General features: G+C 40.1%; 1 protein-coding gene across 24 annotated transcripts in view; it reads right to left on the bottom strand.

Annotated features, from left to right (window-relative positions):
- Positions 1 to 23,992, bottom strand: part of LARP4B (La ribonucleoprotein 4B) — a 91,538-nt gene that overhangs the window by 23,038 nt on the left and 44,508 nt on the right. For all 24 annotated transcript variants that reach the window (XM_070254664.1, XM_070254670.1, XM_070254675.1 and 21 more), the window contains 5 exon segments: positions 23,756 to 23,906; positions 23,366 to 23,506; positions 8,463 to 8,541; positions 6,689 to 6,825; positions 733 to 836 (listed from right to left, as the gene is read on the bottom strand). In XM_070254664.1, coding sequence (XP_070110765.1) covers positions 733 to 836; positions 6,689 to 6,825; positions 8,463 to 8,541; positions 23,366 to 23,506; positions 23,756 to 23,906 — 612 coding nt within the window.

Raw genomic sequence — 23,992 nt, 5'->3', positions numbered from 1 at the left:
AGAAAGCATACAGCATGAGTAAGTGATATTGGTGCTCTACATGAAGACTGCCCTTTATTATTTCAAGGCGTGGCTATCAGTGTGCATTATGACACAACGCACTTAGTTTAAGCATCTGGACAAGTAGCAGGTCTCACAGCAGTGCAATAAGGCAGATTACTTTCCGCAACTCAAGCTAGCAAATACTGTGGTTTCCTAAAATCATCACCTAAGTTAGCAGTTCTCAAATTATGATCTCCAGACTCCATTTACAAAAAAAAGATGTCTTTGCCTCTTTACTGTAACAACATTTACACTGAGGCAGCTCGAGTCAAGCACAAGCTACACTGGCGTGAACTCTTTACAGTGCCCCTCTTGTCATGAAAACATTTGTATTGAAAAGTCATTTAGCATAAAGATGCGATTTTTATCTTAACTTGTGAGTTTATGTCTATTTTTAAATGAATATTTAAACATTTTCTTACTTTTAATTTCTGAATAATGAAATTATCATAAACTCTATTTTTTTACTGTACAGTGTGTAATGGAGTCCTGAGACCAAAAAGTTTGAGAAGCACTCTTAAAAACGAATCACAATGTAACTATCAGAGTGCATAAATCTAGGAAAAACTGTTACTGCAGGTATTTATCCTTTAAAATATGCTCTCCAAAAAACACAGAAGTAAGAAAAAAATCAAAACAAAAAGCCCACACAGAAGTGCCCACGTGTCCTTCAGAGGAGAAACGACTTACTTCTACAGGGGTGGACTCGGGGATCTCCCGCAGTATTACTATACAACGATTTTGATTCGGCCTTACTTTTTCTCCCTTCTCATCCACTTGGACTAAAGGTAAAGCTATAAAGAGAAGAAAAATGAATGGTAAAAAACAAATGTTAAAACAAATCGACCACTTGTATTCTATTATGATATAACATAGATACTCCAGCAGGATGTGTCACACTAAAGAAACCTGTATACAATAGGAAAACTATCCAGAAGTTTTAAACCAATCTTTCATGTTACATTTCCAAAACTCAGGAACATGGGAACTTAAAAAATTCTGTGCCCCGTGGCCGGGTGGTTAAGTTCACGCACTCCACTGCAGGCAGCCCAGTGTTTTGTTGGTTCAAATCCTGGGTGCAGACATGGCACTGCTCGTCAAACCATGCTGAGGCAGCGTCCCACATGCCACAACTAGAAGGACCCGCAACGAAGAATATACAACTATGTACGGGGGGCTTTGCGGAAAAAAAGGAAAAAATAAAATCTTAAAAAAAAAAAATTCTGTAAGAGCTGTAACAAATGTTCATACTATGAAACAAAAATTGTAAACAGCTCAAAGAACTAAAAGTAGATTAAGATTCAGGGTTAACGGCTTTCTCCTTTCTATAATCTTCTGTCTTATTATGACTTTATTTTGCACTCACAGGAAGTTGCCATGTACCCTTCACCCAGCTTTCCCTAATGACAACATCTTACAGCATCATAGTCCACTGTCAAAACGAGAAGGCTGGCGTTGGGGCAAGACTGCTAACACAGGGACACGCCTAATTCAGATTTCATCAGTCTTTATGTGCATTCCCTTTTTGTTATGTTTTGGTTTTTGGTGTCACGTCTGTGAAACTATATCATGTGTAGATTCAAGTCACAGCACATCATCATCACAATCAGGGCTCAGATGTGTCCACCACTTCAAAGACACACGTTACCAACATCAGGAATGAAAGATGTAACTTTGCCACAGGTTATACTTATATTAAAAGGATCCTAAGAGAATAGTGAGAAAAAGTTCATGCTAATAAATTAGACAACTTACAAGAAACAGAAGAATTCCTTAAAAGGCATACATGACCAAAGCTCACTCCAAGAAGGAGGTCACCAGAATAGACCAAGACATATGAGAGAAAAGAAAACTCAAGGCCAAACGGTTTCTGGAGAATCCTACCAAATATTCAAGGAAAAAATAAATACCAATTCTACAGTACAAACTCTTTCAAAATACCTAAGAGAGTACTGTCCAATTCAACCTGCGAAGCCAGCAGTTCTCTGATACCCAAACTAAACAACGACATTAAGAAAAAGAAAACTGTAGGCCAATGTCCCTCAAGAACATTAAAAATTCTTACCAGAGCTTGCCAAATTGAATCCAACAATATATAAAAATGATAACAAATAAGGACAAGTGGGTTTTTTCTCAGTAATGCAAGGCTGGTTTACCAACCGAAAATTAAGCAATGTAATTCACCATATTAACGGACTACAAAGCAAAAGACCATATGATTTCTAATAGACGCAGAGAGAGTATTTGACAAAATCCAACTTTTATTCCTGATAAAAAGTCTCAGCAAACTCAGGAACGGGAGGGAAACCTCCTCACCTATGAAAAACCAACACCGAGCATCACACTTGCCTGGAGACTGGACAAGGCAAGGATGTTGACTCTCCCCATTTCTATCTACCACCGTGCTCAGGGTGAAGCCAGGGCATAATGCAAGAAATAGAAATTAAATGTGCCCAGACTGGGTATAAGGAGGGAAACCTCTTCATTCATAGACAACAAGCTTATCTCTATGCACAAAATCTGATACAATTTCCATAAAAAACCTAGAATTGATGACCTTAGCAAGGTTTTAGTATACAAGATCAATATACAAACATCAATTCATTCCTACATACTAGCACCCAACTAGAATTCTAAATTTCATATGGAAATGCAAAGCATTTAGAAGAGCCAAGACAAAGTTGAAGATTTTGCACCTACTTTAAGACTTACTGTAAAGCCAGAATAATCAAGACACTGTAGTACTGGCATCAAAGCCAGTACAAGCAGATCAAGGACAGACACACGGCCCAGAGATGAACCCACATGTGTAGGGACAAACGATTCTGACCAGGCAGTGGAGAAAGAAGAGCCTTTTCAACAAATGGTGCTGAAGCAGTGAGTATCCCCACACGAGGGGCGGTGAACTTAGAGGCCCCTTAGAGGCCCTGAATATCAGACCACCTACAAAAATTACCTAAAAATGGATCACACACTTAAATATGTGAGCCCTAAAACTACACAACTTCTAAGAGAAAATCTTTGTGATTTTGGATTAAGCAAAGATTTCTCAGACACAACACCAAAAGCAAGATCCATAAAAGAAAAAAATTAATAAACTGGACTATATAAAAAATTCAAAACTCTGCTTTTCAGAAGATACTATTAAGAGAATAAAAAGAGAAGCCACAGACTGGGTGAATGTATTTGCAAATCACATATCTGATAAGGACTTATATCCAGAATACAGATAATACATATCTGAAGCTATACACACACACCTCTCAAATCTCAATTGTAAGAAAACAAATAAAAAAGTGGCAGGGGCAGGGAGGCACCTGAAGGGACACTTAAGCAAAAATAAAAAGAGGGCAAATAAGCCCATGAAATGACTACTTGATGTTAGCAGGCATTAGGGAAACAGAAATTAAAACCACAGTGAGATAACCACACAGGCCTATTAGAAAATCTAAAACTAGAATGTCTGTCATGTCAAGTGTTGGCAAAGCTGGGAACAAGGGAGCTTGCCTCTCTGTGGGTGACGTGCACTGTGAGATGGTACGACCACTCTGGGAACAGGTTGGCAGTTTCACAAGCTAACGTACACCTATCACACTATACAGACACTGCACTCTCAGCTACTGACTCGAGAGAAATGGAAGATTTGTCCACATAGAGACCTACACAATGGTTCACGGCAACTTTCTCTGTAGTAGGCAAGACCTACAATAACTTACATGTCTATCAACTAAGGGGTGAATAAACCAACTGTGGTGTATCTACTCAATGGAATACTACTCAGCAATAAAAAGCAATGATCTACTGATACACTCAACAACAAAATAATTATGCTAAGTGAAAGAAACCAGACCAAAAAAAAGGGATACTGCATGACTGATTCCATTTATATAAAATTTCTAGAAAATGCAAACTAATCTATAGTGACCAAAAGCAGATGAGTGGTTGTCTGGGGAGGTAGAAAACTCTTAGGGGGTGATGGATATGTTCACTATCTTGATTGTGGTAGCTCTGTGGGTGTATAAATATGCCAAAACTTACAAATGTACACTTAAACCACGTGTAACTTACGGCATGCAAATTCTACTTAAATAAAGCTGTAAAACAAACCAAAAAACGGGTATTCGAGAAACCCTCTGTCCCTCTCCTCCCTGCCCAGTCCAGCCACCCACAACAGTCACATTGAATCAGGAGTTTCAATCCTATTCGTGGTTTTATACTCTTACCCTGGACCTCCGAATCCATAAAAATATGGTTCTTACACATACCTAAACTTTACATAAGTGGTATCATCTTGTGCTATTTAAAATATGCTTTTATATTCAATGTTATGATTTTAAACGTATTCTTACTGAAAAATGTACATCTAGTTAATTTTAACTGCTCTAGTATTCACTGTGTGGCTACATCACAATGTATTTATTCATACTCTGGTGACAAATATTTTAGCGTTTTTTTTAAATTAGCATTTCAATTATATTAAGTGTAAAAACAAAGAATTTGAATCAGATATACTATGTCATGCACTATATGTATGATATGAAAATACTCTAAAAATGTAATTTATGTAACTCAATTAACCTGTGAGTCTCAGTGTTGTAGTAAGGGACATCCAAATTAAAATAAAATGTTATCAGATGTCTACTATGTGTCTGACTCTATGTTAGGCATTTTGGGGATGAGGATAAGATTTAAATTTAAGAAGAGATCTCTGCTCACAGAGGCTTATTTATGTCACCCTCTTCAGAACTGCAACTAACACTATGTTAACTATAGTCTGTTCACATATGCATATATTTTTGTTCAAAGATTGAGAGAAAAGAGACAATTAGACACCAAAGAACTGAATAACAAATGGACAGAAGATAACACTACAACTCAAGAACTCCCCAAACACAGCCCTGGAAAAGGACAGGTGGAGCTGGAGTGGAGAGTTACAGGGCTGTCCATGGGAGCAACGGCTCCTTTAAAGCAAACACACAGGGCAATTAAACATCCTCAGAGCCTGCACGAATGACCCCTCACCAACAAAACAAGCATCAACTGAGAAATTATCCTCAGTGGGGCAGCCAAGTTTCCAAGGAATACCTAAAAGGAATAACCAAAGCTGGGATTCCTAATAATAACCACAGACTGTTAACAGAGTAAAGTGTTTTTAGGTTAAGAAAGCCACTGGCCTTTATGTGGGTCAGATGGAACCAAACTCAACTCATACATAAAATAGGTTTCTGTTCTAAATGGACTCCAAAAAACAAAGCAACATGGGAAAGTATAACAAGATCTTGGGAAACGGTGGTATAATTTTTAGAAATCAAACTTTATGGATTATACCTGCTATGTTTAGCATCTGGTTCAATAATTTAATGACCTTACAACATATGCCTAGGAACAGAAAACAGAGGAGAACTTTTATTCATGAAAAGAAAATCCAACTAAGTTCTAGGGTAAGATGTTCATCTTTTTCTACTACCATTAAGTCAAATGCACACAAGAAAAAAATCTTCCCTGACTGTCAGCAGTCAGCTGAGCCAGGGAGAACATGTGAACGCTTCTGCCTAAGCATCAGTGAGGCAAAGTCATGGTCGTGAACAGAGAAACGAGGCTTTAACTCGGGCATGCAACATCTCATCATTTGGAAATATTTAGGCAGCATGGGGGGGAACGGGGCCAGCACATGTCACACTGTTCTTTGTGAAGGGCACCCACTGGACTTGCTCAGTAGAGCAGTTCTGAGGAGGGAGAAATAATTCACCTGCTACTTGCAGCCCTATTATAAAAAGTGAATTTCCATCATTAAAACCAACCCCATTTAAAAAGAAATGCAATATATCATACATTCAATATAAAACTAATCCCCAGTGAAGCCATCGCAGGTGGAAGGGGCATAGGAAACTCTGGGCAGTGGTGAATGTGCTCGTAATCCTGACCGTGATGTGATGAACAGCCCACCAATGTATACACAGGTCCAAACTGACCCAAGGTACACTTGAAACACATGTTCACCATGCCAATTATACCTCAGGGAAGTGGCTTTTCAAAAATAAATAAATAAATAAAATGGATAGGTTGTAGAAGCTTCAATCTGCAAAGCAAACCAGGGTACGAGCAAAGTACACTTGTGACACAGCAGCTAACACTTTAAATATCCACATTTCCTGAATCCCTGTGGGTCTCTGATGTAAGGTTTAAACCTTCCTTTGATGTTACCAAATGTCCAAGAAACAACTTCATTCACAATATCCTTTTAAGGAAAAATGCAATAATATTTCACCAAAATTTCAGCAGGAAGTTGCAATTTGAAAGAAACTCATTTAGTGACTAGACTACCAATTAAAACGCATTCTACTTTACCCTAAATACCATTACTTTTTCATTAACATCACAGCTGTCTTTAATCTTGCCGTTACCCTTTTCAGTTCCCATGACATACAGCTGGGATGCACTGAGGTCTCGGTTAGGGAGCCCATCAGCGCCCCAATGCCATGGGCGCTCACCAGACATGGGACTCGTCGGCAAGGCTCAGAAGGCCCGGGAAGGCTCCACTTGCCATTGAGCGCCTGAGCACTGAATGGTGTGCATCTAAAGGTCGCACCCGGGAGGCAAATGGCGTCAAGACCAGGTACGATTGAGCTAACTGCTGTTTACTTACATCTCAGCACTTCGACAATCAAGTCCATGTCGGTGCTGAGCTTCTTGATGTGGTCCAGGTTAGCTACCGTGGTGATTGGCACGTACTGATCACTGTCCATCTGCGATATAAGGTACATGTCACTAGCAAGGTTCTCCCTGCAGAAAGAAGACAATCTCTCTTAATTAAGACTTCTTTAAAAGGAAGCTTCGCAAGACATACAAGTGTAGCATGGTATGGCTTCAGAATTAGATCTGAGTTCAAACTCTACCTGGTATTTGCCATCTCTATGACTGGACGTAAATTTTTTTCAGGGACATTTTGGCAGGTGGAGAGAGCAAAAGTAAAAGTATGCTACTGCACTTTATATAATCAAAATTAATTAGCAGGTAAATCTTTAAAAAACGTATTCATAGCTTTTCTCTGTTCTAAAAAATGTTTGAGTAGCTTATTAAAAACATAAACACAATTTTTGAAGTAAGGAGATCCATCTGAAAGAATAAGAAAGTAAGAAAAATATGAAAAGCCTGGGAAAGGTTGGTCCCCAGTATGTGCTGTTCAGTCTGGACACTTGCCAGAGAAGCTGCAAATCCAACTCTGGCTTCCTAGCACTTTTTAGCAGCCAGGATTAAAAAGAAGGAAACATGATCAGTAACATAACCCACAGGGTCACAAGGTAAGCCACACATAATCAGTAGTTTAGTGATGATGAGCTACTTCCTGGTATTCTGGCCTATGATGAATGTTTTCATAAAGAGGACATTATGCTCAAAAACATCTCTAAGCCAGACACAATTAAACTCTGGGTTTCACTGGTCCTGTGCTGAAGGCTGATGACAATTGCAAAGCTGCATAAAGCCACTGATTTGCAAAGGTAAACGCTGTTCTGTCCCCCTCATCTTGGTTAGCCATCTTGCACATATGAGGCTTCTGGCCAGAGGAGCGACAGAGCAGGGTTTGCGAGTGGTGCAGACTAGGTTTTCAACATTTGCAGCACCATCTTCTCCTTTTAAAGCATATCATCATGCAGTGTATGGGGTTTCCTAACTTGTGAATATATGGACGTGGAAGGAAGGCCAGCGCACAACCCTCAGCTCTCCCTCACGCAGCCCTATTGTCTCTGAGGCAGCCCTCATCAGACACCTCTGTGAGGTCTTAAGGCAGGCCCAGATAAAAACCTGAAAAATCACCACTATTGGTAGAAAACTTCACACATAGCTGTTCGGTTATCTTCATAGTCAAAGAAAACTACATGTAACCTTATCCCATCTTGCATGTCCAGTTCTGTCATTTGAACTCTAAAGGTTGTACTCTATTTTTCAATAGAAAAGGTATTCAGGAAAAAAACCCTAAAAATATGAGTGCTATATAAATAAAACAATTTGCTACTGCAGTTTTGGCATTTTTTGAGAACTAGTATAGGAAACTTGTTCTCCAACTTTAGTGTGCTAAAAATGTCTCTGTGAGATTGATGACCAAAGGTTCCACCCCCAGAGTCTGATTCCATGGGCAGGCGGTGGGGCATAGGAATCCAAACTTCATAAAGCAGCCCAGATAATGGTGAAGATGAATCTGTGGACAACTGTGGGGAACACTGGTCCAGAGGATTATGTTCAGTTCTCCAACATGTCAAAGGTAATTACTACTCAACATTCTGGATTTCCTATTAATAGATGTATACAGACATAGATATTAACAGACACACATTGCTAAGTAAAGTGCCACATCTGTAAACAATAACCAATGCAGAACAACACAGATTATTAGGTACTAGAAAAACTACTACCGTCCTTACCTAGATAAGCAGAATTCCAATGTTTTTTTAAGTACTTCTCGAGGGTCTTCCTGGCTTTCTGGTTGAGACTCATTTCCTCCTACAGAAAAGTAATACTCAACTGAGGAAAAACGGCTTAAAATTTACCCAGCAGATGATTCAGTAAGGCAAGTCTAATATTCTCAATATACATATTAACTCATCTACATAGTGTATAGAGAACATAAGAAAAATGCTATTTTAGCTACTAAAAAAAGAGAAATCATAAGCAAAAAAACTCAAAAAAACTCCTGTTCCCCAAACAAAAACACTTTCAAAAAATAATCTGAGAAGTAAGATTAGCAAAGTTTCGCAGGTGCTTTTTATCACGAAATGAGTGTAAGCTTACTTAATGTGTTGCCTCAATTCAAAAAGGATTTTCAAGTAGCCTACAAGAACACAGATACTAAAACAATAATAAAATACAAAGGAAAAAATCAAAATAAGGAAATAATAAATACAGGCCAAAAAATCAAGGCTGGGATCATAAATACCAGGCCCTAAGGACTATGCAGTTTCTGCCCCAGGGCTTTATAAACTTGTCTTTAAATTTCCAGGCAGTCAGTTACAGTAAGAAATTGTGGCGTTAAAGAGATCCTACTGGAAAATACTAAATAAGCAGACCCTCAAGAGGAAATAGAAGCTGCGACTAGACTCTAGAGGAGACTTCCCCTAAGATGCTGGATGGCACAGTCCACGTGTGTCACACGAAGCACCTGTCATGGCCCTGGGGCCTCTAGGACAGTATAAGCGAGCTCAGGGGAAGGCCTGGGCACCGCCAGACTCTGTACGTAGCAGGAGCAGGACTTCCATGCAGGAGTTTGGGGTGAGGCCCCTGCCCCTCTCCAGGACTCTGCACGCCAGGTGAGGACCCCATTTTAGGTGGCACTAGGAGAGGAAAAGCACTGACACACTCAGAACTCAGAATTTTGTACACTTCTGTATAAATCTGCATAATCATACATGTGGAATTTTCTGAAAAAAGATACTTGTTATTTTAAAAGTCAAAGACCATGAAAAAGCAAAGACAAAGTGGGAGCATTTATAACAAATAAGGACAGAGAGCTTGTGTCTGTTTTATGTGAAGAGCTTTACCAAAATCCACCCCCACTATAAAAAAACAAAACCACCAAAAGAAAAGAAAACAAACAAATGGACTTGATGAGACTGAAAACTAGAAATGGCCCTTGAAACCACCACCTGATTTTACTCCTTCATCCAGAGGGGCCTCTCCTAATCACCCATTTAATTCTCATTAAGCACATCTCCTGTGTGCCATGCATTGCTATAGCACTGCTTATTCAGCCTCAATGAGGCAAAATTTCTGCTCTCAGTGGGAGAGGCAGTCAACAACCACGTAAGTAAACACTGCATTCAGCGTCAGGGAGAATCTGACATATGGGATAAGACCCAGGGCATGGAATGGCATGCACAGAGCCACTCCAGACGGGGTGCTCAGAGGGGTCTTGGCACGGAGGCGGCATGGAGCAGAGATCTGATGGAGGAGAGCGTAGGCTTGTCCAGGGTCTGTGGGAAGTACATTCTAAGCAGGGGTGCAGCAAATGCACAGGTCTGGCAGGGGGTCCTAAAGAACCAGGAGGGAAGCCAGAATGCCTGGGAGAGTGAGTGGGGGACTGTGGTCAGAAAGGAGGCCACAGAGGCAGGGAGGGTGAATGTCAGATCCAGGGTCCTTGCAGGCCACAGTGAGGACATGAAAATTCTAACCTAAACGTGGTGGGAAACCAATTTCCATCTCAGAGAAAGCTCCATATTCTGTGTTGAAGACGGATGGTGAGGGCAAAGAGGGAAGCAGGGAGCCTAGTTAGGATGCTGATGCAATAATCAAGGATAAACTAATATTTGGGACTCTTCAGGTTAAGGGTGGAAATTAAGCCAACAATGCAGGAAGAGCTGAGGGCCAGGACTGAACCCTGAGGCACTCCAACCCCCTGAGGAAAACTGAGAGGATGTGACTGGGGAGGCAGGACGTGGAGTCGGTGGGAGACACAAGGACACGCTGAGTTAGGCAGATTACCCACTGATCTCGCAGCACCATGTCACTGAAGACTGGACAAAGGCAATACTGGTGATGTGGCTGGGACAACAGTCTACCTGGGTGGGGCTCAAGAGGGCACAGGAGGTAGGCAGGGAGACAGCTGATCCAGACGATTAGTCTGGAGAGTTCTGCTGGGGGAAGACAGCGTGTCGAGGGAGGTTTCACCTAACACGAGAGGATATGCCAATGTGGAAGATCCCTGACACAGCAAAGGGTGTGAGAACACAGGAGAGGAGGAGTCAGAGAGAAGACAGATTCAGGGGTGTTGAGTGTGGAAGTGCTCTTCTGACAGCTCCCGTCTCCACAGTTAACTAAGACACGAGGTTATCTGCGACTGGGCAAGATGGAGAACAGGGACTGGACTTTCCTCCTCTTGTAAATCAACCAGGAAAACCAAAGAGACAGAGAGTGCCATCAGCGAGAGGGTGGAATAGGAGATCCCCACTTGTGTTCCTCTCAGCAACAAAAATTTGGCATCCATCCTCGGACAAGAGGGCCTTTGTGGGAACTGTGGGATCTAGGTAGGAGACATGAAACCCCAGCGCAGTCCAAGACCAAGGAGAGTCGTTTCGAGGAGGCAGGCCGACACCCAGGCAGCTGACTTGCCAATGGAGGTCGCAGCTACAGACCTGGAAATAGCCCCATACCCCTGAGGACTTGGCTACAGCCCCCTATGACTTAGTCTTGTCACCAGCATCACTCACCAAGGGACATGGGAAAAGAGTCACACTCACCTGTGCCCTGGGTTTAGGTACACAGACCTCAGTCCTGGCTGTGGACCCCAAAGTGGTCCATGACCCAGCTCCAGCCCCTCTTGGCTACAGTCCAGAAGCCCCCGGAGGCAAGCCCACCAAACTCAGTCAGACTGTAGATACTGAAAGGGTGTTAGAAATGGGCTCCAGCCCCTCCCAGCCACAGTCCACAAGCTGTCCTACCAGCCAAAGGTCCCTCAGGGAAACTACCCTGGCATGCCCCTGGAGATAGGCTAGCCAACCTCGGTCTGACTGCAGATCCTGAAACAGATCTGTGACTCTGCTCCAGCCCCTCCCAGCTGTGCTGCCAGTCCATGAGCAGTTCTGCCCATCCGGAAGACCCACCAGGAGATACACCAGTCCATATCCCCTGAGCATCCAGGGAGCAGGCAGGATCCACATCCACCCAAGTTCTCCCAACTGTGCACTTGACTGCAGACCCAGCAGCAGCCTTGCGACCTGGCTCCAATCCACCAGGACTGTGATGTCAGAGGTAATCCTATCAGCCTAAACCAAGAGGAGAAGGTCTTTACTCGCCAAACCAGTCTGTAAAGACAGGACGAGGTGTTTGCTCCTTCAAATGCACAGATACCAAAGCAAGGCTACAAGAATCAGGCAAATATGATACTGTGAAAGGAAACTAGTAAGGCTCTAGTAACTGATTCCAAAGAAATGGAGATCTACGAATAGCCTGAGAAAGAATTCAAAATAATCATCTTAAAGAAACTCAATGAAATGCAAGAGAACACAGAAAACAAAACAAAATCAGGAAAACAATGTACGAACATAACAAGTTTAGTAAACAAACAGAAACCATAAGAAAGAACTAAACAGAAATCCTGGAGCTGAAGAATACAATGACAAAACTGAAAACTCAACAGAGAGCCTCAATAGTAGACTCAGTCATGCAGAAGGAAGAGTCAGCAAACTCAAAGACAGGTCATATGAAATTAGCCAGTTAGAGGAACAAAAAGAAAAACAATGAAAAGGGGCCAGCCTAGTGGCATAGTGTTTAAGTTCACTAGCAGCCCAGGGTTTGCAGGTTTAGATCCCAGGTGGTGACCTACACACCACTCATCAAGCCATGCTGTGGTGGCGTCCCAGATACAAAATACAGGAAGACTGGCATAGGTATTAGCTCAGCGACAATCTTCCTCAAGCAAAAAGAGGAAGATTGGGAACAGATGTTAGCTGAGGGCCAATCTTCCTCACAAAAACAACAATAAACAAAACAGTGAAGAAAGCCTGCATGAATTATGGGACACTGTCAGCTGCATTTCTATACTAACAACAAACTATCCAAAAAGGCAATTAAGAAAAGAACTTCATTCATAATTACATCAAAAAGAATAAAACACCCAGGAAAAAATTTAACCAAGGAGAGGAAAGATCTGTACACTGAAAATTGTAAGACAGTGATGAAAGAAATTGAAGACATAAAAAATGGAAAAATATCGTGTGTTCTTGGATCGGAAGAATTAATATTGTGAAAAATCTCCATACTGCCCAAAGCCACCTACAAATTCAATGCAAGGCCTATCAAAATTCCAAAGGCATTTTTCTCAGAAATAGAACAACTAAGCCTAAAATTCGTATGGAACCACAAAAGACTCCAAATAGCCAAAGCAATCTTGAGAAAGAAGAACAAAGCCAGAGGTATCATGCTCCCCGATTTCAAACTCTATTACAAAGCTATAGTAATAAAACAATACAGAATCAGCATAAGAACAGACACACAGGCCAATGGAACAGAATAGAGCACCCAGAAATAAACCCATGCACATATGGTCAACTGATCTTCAACAAGGCTGCCAAGAATACTTAACGGGGAAAGGACAGTCTCTTCAATAAATGGTGTTGGGAAAACTGGACAGTCAGATGCAAAACAAAGAAACAGAACCCTTATCTTACATCATATACAAAAACCAACTCAAAATGCATTAAAGATTTAAACGTAAGACCTGAAACTGTAAAACTACTAGAAGAAAATGTAGGGGAAGAGCTCCTTGAAATAGGTCTTGGTGATGATATTTTTGGATTTGACACCAAAGCACAGGCAACAAGAACAAAAATAAACAAGTGGGATTACATCAAATTAAAAAGTTTCTGCTCAGCAAAGGAAACCAAAAGAATGAATTGGACTGTGAGAAAATATTTGCAAATCATCTATCAGATGAGGGATTAATACCCAAAATATATACAAAACTCAATAGCAAAAAACCAAACAATCCAATTAAAAATGGGCAAAGGATCTGAGTAGACATTTTTCCAAAGAAGACATACAGATGGCCAATAGGTACATAAAAAAGGTGCTCAACGCCACTAATCATCAGGGAAATGTAAATCAGGACCATGATGAGATACCACCTCACACTTGTTAGGACAGCTATCATGGAAAAGACAGGAAAGGGGCTGGCCTGGTGGCATGGCGAGTAAGTCTGTGCACTCTGCTTCAGTGGCCTAGGGTTTGCCAGTTCGGATCCCAGGTGCAGACCTACGCACCACTTATCAAGCCATGATGTGGCAGATGTCCCACATATAAAATAAAGGAAGATGGGCACAGATGTTACCTCAGGGCCAATCTTCCTCAGCAAAAAGAGGAGGACTGGTGGCAGATGTTAGCTTAGGGCTAACCTTCCTCAAAAAAAATTTTTAAAAAGACAGGAAATAACAAGTGTTGGTGAGGATGTGGAGAAAAGGGAACCCTTGTGCACTGTTGGTGGGACCGTAAAGTGGTTAGACCACTATGGAAAACAGTATGGAGGTTCCTTGAAAAATTAAAAATAGAACTAGTATATTATCCAGCATTCCCGCTATTGGGTAGATATCCAAAGGAAATGAAATCAGTATCTCAAAGAGATATCTGCACTCCCATGTTACTGCAGCATTATTCACAACAGCGAAGACATAGAAATAACCTAAGAGTCTGCTGACAGATGAATGGATGAAGAAAATGTGGTATACATATACAATGAAATATTATTCAGCTAGGAGAAAGAAGAAAATCCTGCCAATTGTGACAATATGGATGAACCTAGAGAATATTATGCTAAGTAAAATAAGTCAGACACAGAAAGAAAAAAAACTACATGATCTCACTTACATGTAGAATCTAAAAGAGTAGCACTCATAGACTAAGAGGGTAGAACCATGGTTGCCAGGGGCTGGGGGTTGAGGGAAAATGGAAAGATGTTGGTCAACAGGTACAAACTTTCAGTTATACAAGGAGTAAGATCTGGAGATCTAAGGTACAGCATGGTGACAACAGTTAATAATAATGTATTGTGTACTTGAAATTTGCTAAGAGTAGATCTTAAGTTTCTCAGCACACCAAAAAAAAAAAAAAGAAAGTAACTATTGAGGTGATGAATGTGTTAATTAGCCAGACTGTGGTGATCATTTCACAGAGTATATGTACTATCAAACCACCATGTGGTACACCTTAAATATATTCAATTTTTACTTGTCAATTATACCTCAATAAGGTATGATTGGAGAAAACTGCAACCTCACCCCAGCACTTTCCTTACCTTGATTTGTCTTTTCTGTCGTGTTTATCATCCTCTTACACTATATATCACGAACTTATTTATTATGTGTACTGTCTGTCTCTGCCCAATAGGATGTAAGCTCCAGCAGGGCAGGGCCTTTCATCACTTATGTTCACTGACGTATTCCAACTAAATCTGGCATGTGGAGAGTTTGAATAAATATTTTCGGAATGGAAACAATAAGAAACAGAACAAATGAAACAAGTTTTCCAGCTGTAGGACACCAGTCCCTGAGAGAGATGAGACATATGACTGTCCTGGGCCTGGGCTCAGGAAGTGGGAAGCCAGGTAGAATCCAGTAGGCTCAGTGAATTAAGAGACAGAGGAGAGTGCTGGGACAGAGTGCACAGGGATGGTGTCCAGAGAGCTGTGGAAGACCCCCAACAAGTAGGCAGCCACACTCTAAGCACAGCACAGGTGTGATGGACTCCCTGAGGCCAGGCAGGAACCACCTGAAAGAATGAGAATTAGCAACAGCCCCTGTTTCCACCAGCTGGAGTAGAACCCCTCATGTTCTGGAGTACTGTCTACATGGGGAAGAGCAGAGAGAAGGGTCTTGCCTCAGGGGTGGAAGATAATTGGTCCCAGACTGAGCACTGCTTCACTCATGCCTAACAAATCTGAAAACAAGATATGAAAGGATCAAATTGTTTCCAACTGACTGCAACCTGGAACAAAAATCAAAATAGTCATAGAAATACAAAAATATTAAGCACCTAACAAAGTCAAATTAATCCAACCAAAAATTACAGTGAATGTAAAGAAGCAGAAAAATATAACCCAGTAATCAAGAGAAACCTATCCAGAACTGATGCAGATGTTGACATTAACTGAGAAAGACATTATAACAGTTATCCTAATTGCATTCCACATGCTCACAAAGTTAGGCAGACATGGAATAAAAACCCCAAATAGAACTTCCACAGATGAAAACTATAATGTCCAATATTACAAATATACTTGATGGAATTAACAACAGATAAGACATTACAGAAGACTAGTGAACTTAAAAACGTAACAGAAACTTTCCAAAATGAAACAGAGAAATAATTATTTAAAAAAGAAAGGATCAGTAAGCTGTGGGACAACTTCAAGGGGCTTAACACAGGTATAACCAGAGATCATGAAGGAGAAGAAATGGCTGGGTGGGTGGGGTGGTTTCAGAGGGACATTTGAAGAAATTATGGCCAAAATTTTTCCAAGTCTGACGAAAACATTTATATATCACAGATCCAAGAAGCTCAATGAAAACCAACTACAGGAACCTGAAGATTACCTTTAAGATACATCATAATCAAAACACTCAAAACCACTAAAAGAGAGAAAAATCTTAAAAGCAGCAAGATAACAAAAAAGGCTATACAGAGTAGAACAAATTTAAGGATGACGTCAGATTTATCTTGAGAAATAATGCAAATGAAAGACAGCAGCACAGCATCTTTAAGGCTGACCAAAAAAAAAAAAATCTGATAACCCAGAATTCTATACACCAAGCAAAAAGAAATGTAAAATAAAGATGTTTTTAGATATACAGAAGCTGAAATAATTCATCACAGCAGATCTGCACCACAAGAAATATCCAAGGAAGTCCTTTAGACGGAAGCAAAAGGATACAAGAAAGGGCCAGCCCCATGGCTGAGTGGTTAAGTTCCTGTGCTCTGTTTCGGTGGCCTGGGATTTCACCGGTTCCGATCCTGGGTGTGGACATGGCACTGCTGATCAAGCCATGCTGAGGCAGTGTCCTACACAGCACAACCAGAGGAACTCACAACTAGAATATACAACTATGTACTGGGGAGCTTTGGGGAGAAGAAGAATAAAGGAAAAAAAAGAAGAGTGGCAACAGATGTTAGCTCAGGTGCCAATCTTTAAGAAAAGGGTACAAGAAGGAGATCTGGCTTTAAACACAAGTATAAAGAGTGCCAGAGATGGTAACTACATGGATAAGTATGAAGTTTTACTTATTAAAAAATCATACTCCAAAAGAAAAAAAATCATTTCCCAATAACAGGAACCATGGTTCCTTGGAGAATTGGCTGATTGTGGACCTGGAGCAGGGAGAAAGAAAAGAAAAGAAGATCAACACAACAGCAAAAACTCTACGCTGATGGGGGCATGTCAAATGGAACCAACTAGAAGAGCTTCCAATGGCCAAAGCTAGAACATCTGAGAAAAAAATAATATAGTATTGGATTATAACTCAAAGTATAAACTAAATACCCATGAGTCCATACTGATATAAATCAATGGTTGAATAAATGACAGAGAAGAGACAAATGCCCATTCATGAGAATTCCAAGTTATTTACATAGCTTCTCTGCCCTCACGAAGGGGACAGTCCTTAAGTGTAGGCTGTGCAGTGACTTCCTTCCAAAGAGTCCAATATGGGAACTGGGAGAAGAAAGATTAACTTTACAGTTGAGAAATCTAATAAACCTACTTCAGCCAGATGGTTAAGGTCAACATCAACAGTGATAATTCATACTGATACTATGTACCCTCAAGATGATGGGATGAAAATGGTACTTGACCTCTGTGGTCTTTTTGCACCCAAACCCTAATACTAGTATTATGATGAGAAAAACATCATATAAATTTCAACAGAAGAGTACAGTACAAAAAAAGAGTACAGTACTCCTCAAAACTATCAAGGTTATCAAAAACAAGTGAAGTCTGAGAAACTGTTATAGCCAAAAGGAGCCTTAGAAGATATGACGTGTAAACGTAGTGTGGTGTCCTGGGACAGAAAAGGGGTACTAGGTAAGTGTACCAATACTGGTGTAGTCACTGTGGCAAACGTGTCATACTAATGTAAGTTCTTAGGAAGAGAAGAAACTGGGTGCCTGGTCTACGGGAACGCTCTGTACTCAATCTTCTCAATTTTTCTGTTAAGTCTAAAACTGTTCTAAAACAAATGGCAAGATGAGAGACTCAAACCTAACTGTATCAGTTACCACAGTAAATGTTAACGTTTTAAACACTTGAATTAAAGGCAGCGATTGTAAGATTTAACTTTTTTTTTTAAAAAAGCAAGACTCAATTGTTATCTAAAAGAAATGTACTGTATTAAATATAAAGATCCCAAGAGGTTAAAAATGAAAGGTTGAAGAAAATGTACCCTAACAGTAGTCACAAGAAAGCCGAGGTGACTACATGAATATTAGACAAAGTAAGCTCAGAGCAAAGAAAATTACCAGGGATAAGAAAGTCATTTTATAATGAAAGAGGAGTCAATATAGCAAGAGGCCATAACAGTCCTGAAACAAAGCTCCAAAATACATGAAGCAAAACCTGAGAGAACAGGACAGACAGATGAACTCAAGATAGGACACCTTTCTTACTCAATAGAACAAGCAGGCAGAAACCAGAAAGAACAGACTTGAACAACACTATCACCCAAATAGACAGGATTGCTATTTACAGAACACCCCCATAACAAGCGCAAAATACACATTCTCAAGTGCAAAGGGAACACTTACCTAGATGGCCCACATTCTGGGCCATAGTAAAGTCTTAATAAATTTAAAGGATTCAAGTCATACAAAATACATCCTTTGACCACAAGATCAAATTAGAAATCAATTTTTAAAAAGTTCCCTGGAAAAATCTCCAAATATTTGGAAACTAAATCACATACTTTTTTTTTTTTATTTTTTGGGTGAGGAAGACTGGCCCCGAGCTAACATCAGTGCCCATCTTCCTCTACTTTGTATGTGGGATGCCATCACAGCATGGCTTGAAGAGTGGTGTGTAGGTCCCCTGGGATCTGAAACTGTGAACCCCAGGCCACCGAAGTGGAGTACGTGAACCCAACCACCACAGGATCAGGCTGGTCCCAATAACGTACATCTAAATTACACATGGATCAAAGAGAAAATAAAAAAAAGAAAATTAGAAAGAATTTTGAACTAAATTTAAAAAAACAAAATACACACCATATCGAAATTTGTGCGATTGTGCTAAAACAGTACTTAAGAGGAAATTTATAGAACTAAATAGCCATTTTAGAAAAGAAGAAATGCCTCATATCAATGAGCTCACTTCTATCTTAAGACACTCGAAAAAGGACAAATTAAACGCAAGGTAACCAGAAGAAAGTATGTTCTAAAGATCAGAAGACAAGTAATGAAATGGGAAGAAGAAAAACGAGAAAAATCAATGAAACCAAACACTGATTCTTTGCAAAGATCAATAAAATTGGCAAAGCTCTACTCAGATCAATTAGAGTGAAAAAAAAGAGAAGACATGAATTGCCAGCAACAGGAATGAGTGATGTGATGACTACAGATTCTACAGATGTTAAAAGGATAGAGTATTATCAGCCACTCTATACAAAAGAAAACTACAGACGAATATGTCTCATGAACACAAGTGTCAAGACTCAAAGCAGAATTCTGGCCAATCTAATCCAATAATATATCAAAAGTATATTACATCATGACTCAGTGAGGCTTATCTCAGGAATGCAAGCTGGTTAAACATTTGAAAAATCAATCAATGTAATTCATCTTAACACACTAAAAAATAAAAAATGTATGTTTGTTGCCATAGATAGAAAAAAACATGACAAATTCCAACAACCATTCCTCATAAAAACTCTCAGCAAATCCTAATAGAAAGGCACCTTGTCAACCTGATAAAAGTCTTATACATAAAACTACAACTAACATTTTACTTAATGGTGAAAGACTGAATGTTTTCCCCCTAAGGTCAGTCAGATGTTCACTCTCACCACATCTGTTCATCTTTGTAATGGAAGATCCACCCAGTGCAATCAGGCAAGATAAAGAAATAAAAGGCACCAGATTGGCTAGGAAATAAAACTGAATTTATTCACAGATAACATGACTGTCTATGTAGAAAATCCAATGGAATCTACAAAAAGTTCCTAAAACTAGTAAGTAAGCTTATTAACAAGTTTTCACAGTATGATATCGATTTACAAAAATTAATTATATTTCTATCGATTACTAACAAACTGCAAATTAAATTTTTAGAAATCACCTAGAATAGCATCAAAAAATATGAAATATTTAAGGATAAACTGGACAAAAGATGTGAAAGACCTGTACACTAAAAACTAAAAAATCTAGCGAAGAGAAATTAAAGACCTAAACAAGTAGAGATGTACACCTTGCTCGTGAGTACTGTGCTAAGATGTCAATTTTCTCCAACTGATCAACAGATTCAGTGCATTCCCAACAAAAATTTCAGCATTTTATAGACAGTGACCAGCTCACTCTAATTTGTATATAAAAGGAAAGGAACTAAGAGCCAAAATAACTCTGAAAAAGAACAAAATTGGAAGACTAACACTACCTGTTTTTAAGAATCATTTACAGTAATCAAAACAATGTGGTACTGTTGTCAAAACAGACTAGCAGATCAATGGAACAGAAGAGACAATCCAGAAATAAACCCACACACGTAGGGACAAATGATTCTGACAAAGGCAATGCAGTAGAGGAATGAGAGTCTTTCCAACAAATGGTGCTAGAACAGATGCATCTCCCCACGTGGAAAAAAAAAATTTGCTCCATACCTCACATCATATAAAAAATTAACTGAAAACAGAACACAGACTTAAAAAATGTAAAACTTAAAACTATGCAACTTCTAGGAGGAAATCTTTGTGACCTTGGATTAAGCAAAGATTTCTTAGGTATAACATCAAAAAAAAGATCCCTAGAAGAAAAAAACCCTGACAAATTGGACTATATGAAAAAATGTAAAGTTCTACTTTTCAAAAGATACTGTTAGGAGAACAAAAAGGCAACCAACGGACCGGGAGAATGTATTTGCAAATTACATATCTGATAAAGACGTGTCCAAAACATATAAGGAACTCTCAAAACTCAATAATAAAACAATCCAATAAGAAAATGGGCAAAAGACTTGAACAGACTCTTCACCAAAAATATATGCACAGAAAAGTTGCTTGACCAGCATTAGTTACTAGGGAAACACAAATTAAAACTGCAATAAAAACCACTACCTATCTTTTAGAACAGCTAAAATTAACAAGACTGACCATATCAAATGTTGGTAAGCATGTAGAGCAGCTGGAGCTTTGATCCACTGCTGATGGGAAAACAAAGGTACCACTATGGACCCAGCTTTATCATCTCTTACAAGGATAAACACACGTCTACAAGATGATCCACTCTACTCCATTCCTATGTATCTACCCAAGAGAAATGAAAACATAATGTCCATAAAAAGTCTTGCTTATAACTATTCACAGTAGCTTCATTTGTGATAGCCAAAAACTAGAAACAATACAAATATTCATCAACAGGTGAATGAAAAAACTGGTGTACACTAGAATGGAATACCGATTAGCAATAAAAAGGAACGACCTATGAATGTTACATGAATGAATCTCAAAATTAGTAAGTCAGGTAAAAGAATCCAGACAAAAAGAGCACATACTCTAAAACTCTATTTACATAAAAGTCTAGAAAATGCAAACTAACCCAGAGTGACAGAAAGCAGATCAGTAGTTGCCTGGGGCAGGGAGAGAGCAGGAGTGAGGGCACAGGAAGCTTTTCACGGTGATGGATATGTTCATTACCTTGACTGTGGTAATGGTTTTACAGGTGCATAGACATCTTATCAAAACCAGTAGAGAAATCAATGAGGAATGGAAGAGTCAGCAAATCAATTCTATAGTGCACTGAATAGCGCGTTTTTAGCTAGGGAAAATAAAACTTACAGAAAAGCTATAATACACTTTGGATGTGTGATGTTTATTGTACATCAATGATGCTTCACTAATGCTCTATACGCAAAAATAACAAAGAGGAGAGTTCTAGGGTCTGAGGAGAGAACAGGAGGTATAAAGTAGTTGTCCAGGAGAGTGACTTCACTGGGCCACACAGCAGCACTGGGGGCCATGCTGCGGGAAGTCTGTGATCACGAACTTAAAAAGAGACCATTCCACACCACTATACATTTTTGTTCAGCTGCATTTATCTATCTGCTCAGGAATAGGCACACAGAAGGTAGAGCATTATATTTAAACAATTTTGAGGCATTTGCTAAGCAACTACGAAGGAAGTTGGATGCAAGAAAATAACTGAAATGACAGTCTGGGTAATCCAGGCAGAGTGAGGAAGGAAGTGAGGGTGCAAGGGGGGGGTCACAGTGATTACAGAAGCCAGTGGAGGCATTCAACAAGCGCTGGCTGAATTATCCACAGTGAAGACAAGGTCTTCAAGGAGGTTACCCTTGAAGGGGGAAAATAAACAAACATTTAATGCCAAACATTTACACGTTGCTTATTATGTACCTTTCATAGGTCATAGACCATTTGGTAGTAAGATCGTAACAACGATGGAAAGGAAGGGCATACCTTCTCATTCATGTACCTTCTTCTCTAACTCAAGTGTATTTTCAGATAGAAACATCTGGGAGATGGAACACACTCCATGTTCAATTCATATTTACCAATTTAGGGGAGTTACTTCCACTCAACTTGCCCCATCCAGCTGCTAATAATGAGAGTGAGAGTGCAGCCTGCCCCTTAGGTCTGTTGGGGTGCCTGGTCTTGGGGCTGGACCTGTTGCCTAATGGTTAAGTTCGGCATACTCCACTTTGGCAGCCCAGGTTCGGTTCCTGGGCAGACCTACACCACTCGTCAGTGACCATGCTGTGGCACCAACCCACACACAAAACAGAGGAAGACTGGCACAGATGTTAGCTCAGGGACAATCTTCCTCAAGCAAAAAACAACCCAGGAAGATTGGCAACAGATGTCAGCTCAGGGCGAATCTTCCTTGGCAAAAAAAAAGAGAGGTGGGCTGGCCTCGTGGCCGAGTGGTTAAGTTCGCGCGCTCCGCTGCAGGCGGCCCAGTGTTTCGTTGGTTTGAATCCTGGGCACGGACATGGCACTGCTCATCAAACCACGCTGAGGCAGCGTCCCACATGCCACAACTAGAAGGACCCACAACAAAGAATATATAACTATGTACCGGGGGGCTTTGGAGAGAAAAAGGAAAACATAAAATAAAATCTTTAAAAAAGAGAGGAAAAAAAGAGAAAAGCCTGGTTTTTCAGATTAAGGCAGAAACAAAATCAGACGTGAGCAATCCATGTCCCATCACCTATACGCCATTTCTCTGGTGGTCCATATCTTAGCCCCCACAAGAGAACTATTGTCTTCTCCTTGTTCTTTTCCTTCTTCTGAAAATAGCTTTAAATACCTCTTTCACGAAGAACCAAGTCCTTTAGGGTTCGAGCGTCAAAATTCAACATTAATGTTCCCTCTCTGTACTTTTACGACACTCTGCCCTACAGCCCATCTTCTGCTTCTCCTAATTAAATCTGACTTGTCTTTCAGGAACTGCTCAGGTCTTAGACACTCCATGACACCTTCCCCAACCAGAACTCATCTCTGTATCCACATCAGTGAGTTTAAAGCAGACTCAAAGGAAGCGATGAAATGCACGTTTAGGGAAAGATTTAACAAGCTAAGTTTAAAAAGTCCACACACTATATGAAAATGAATTCATAAAATACCTTTACCTGTTTCGCTATTTTCAGGTGGAGACTCATATTCTGAGTGATCCAGGGCCAAAGTGTTCATAGCTGTTTGGTTTGACTCCTGTAAATCTGATAGTGCTGCATTGTCATGACTTTTGTCACCATCACCACTGGCATCCAATCCTACAATTAGGAATTTTACCCCAAAAGGCAGGATTAGAAGAGTAACTTTCTGTTAAAACAAAAGAAAAGCTTACATTTGCAGTTACTCGAATTTTTAACTTGATTGTGAAAGATCTCCTTGCTCTTAAATACCATTACAAACCATGACACAAGTTTTAATTAACTATTTCTTAAAGGAGGATTAAAAAGAAACAAACACAAAGCCTTGAGGGCAAAGCCACTCCTCATCGCCCTCAGCTCACCACTCACCCTCCTGGCCGCTGTCTGTGCGACGGCCGTGCGTCTCCTCCCAAGCTGCACTCACACCGCTGTCTGCTGCACTACTTGCTTCCACATGTAGCATGTGAGTCCCCCACACTTTTGCATTAGGGTTGAGCTCTGATACCTTGGCTGTTGGTACCTAAGAAAAAATTTGATATACACATTTGTATCCAAATTCCAATCAAATGCAATTTTACTTATTAATTCAGAGTTAAAACACATCTC

Source organism: Equus caballus, chromosome 29 (genome assembly GCF_041296265.1).
Source record: "Equus caballus isolate H_3958 breed thoroughbred chromosome 29, TB-T2T, whole genome shotgun sequence".
Lineage (NCBI taxonomy): Eukaryota > Metazoa > Chordata > Mammalia > Perissodactyla > Equidae > Equus > Equus caballus.
The sequence above is the reverse complement of the archived record's forward strand: the minus strand, read 5'-3'. Positions and strand labels throughout refer to the sequence as shown.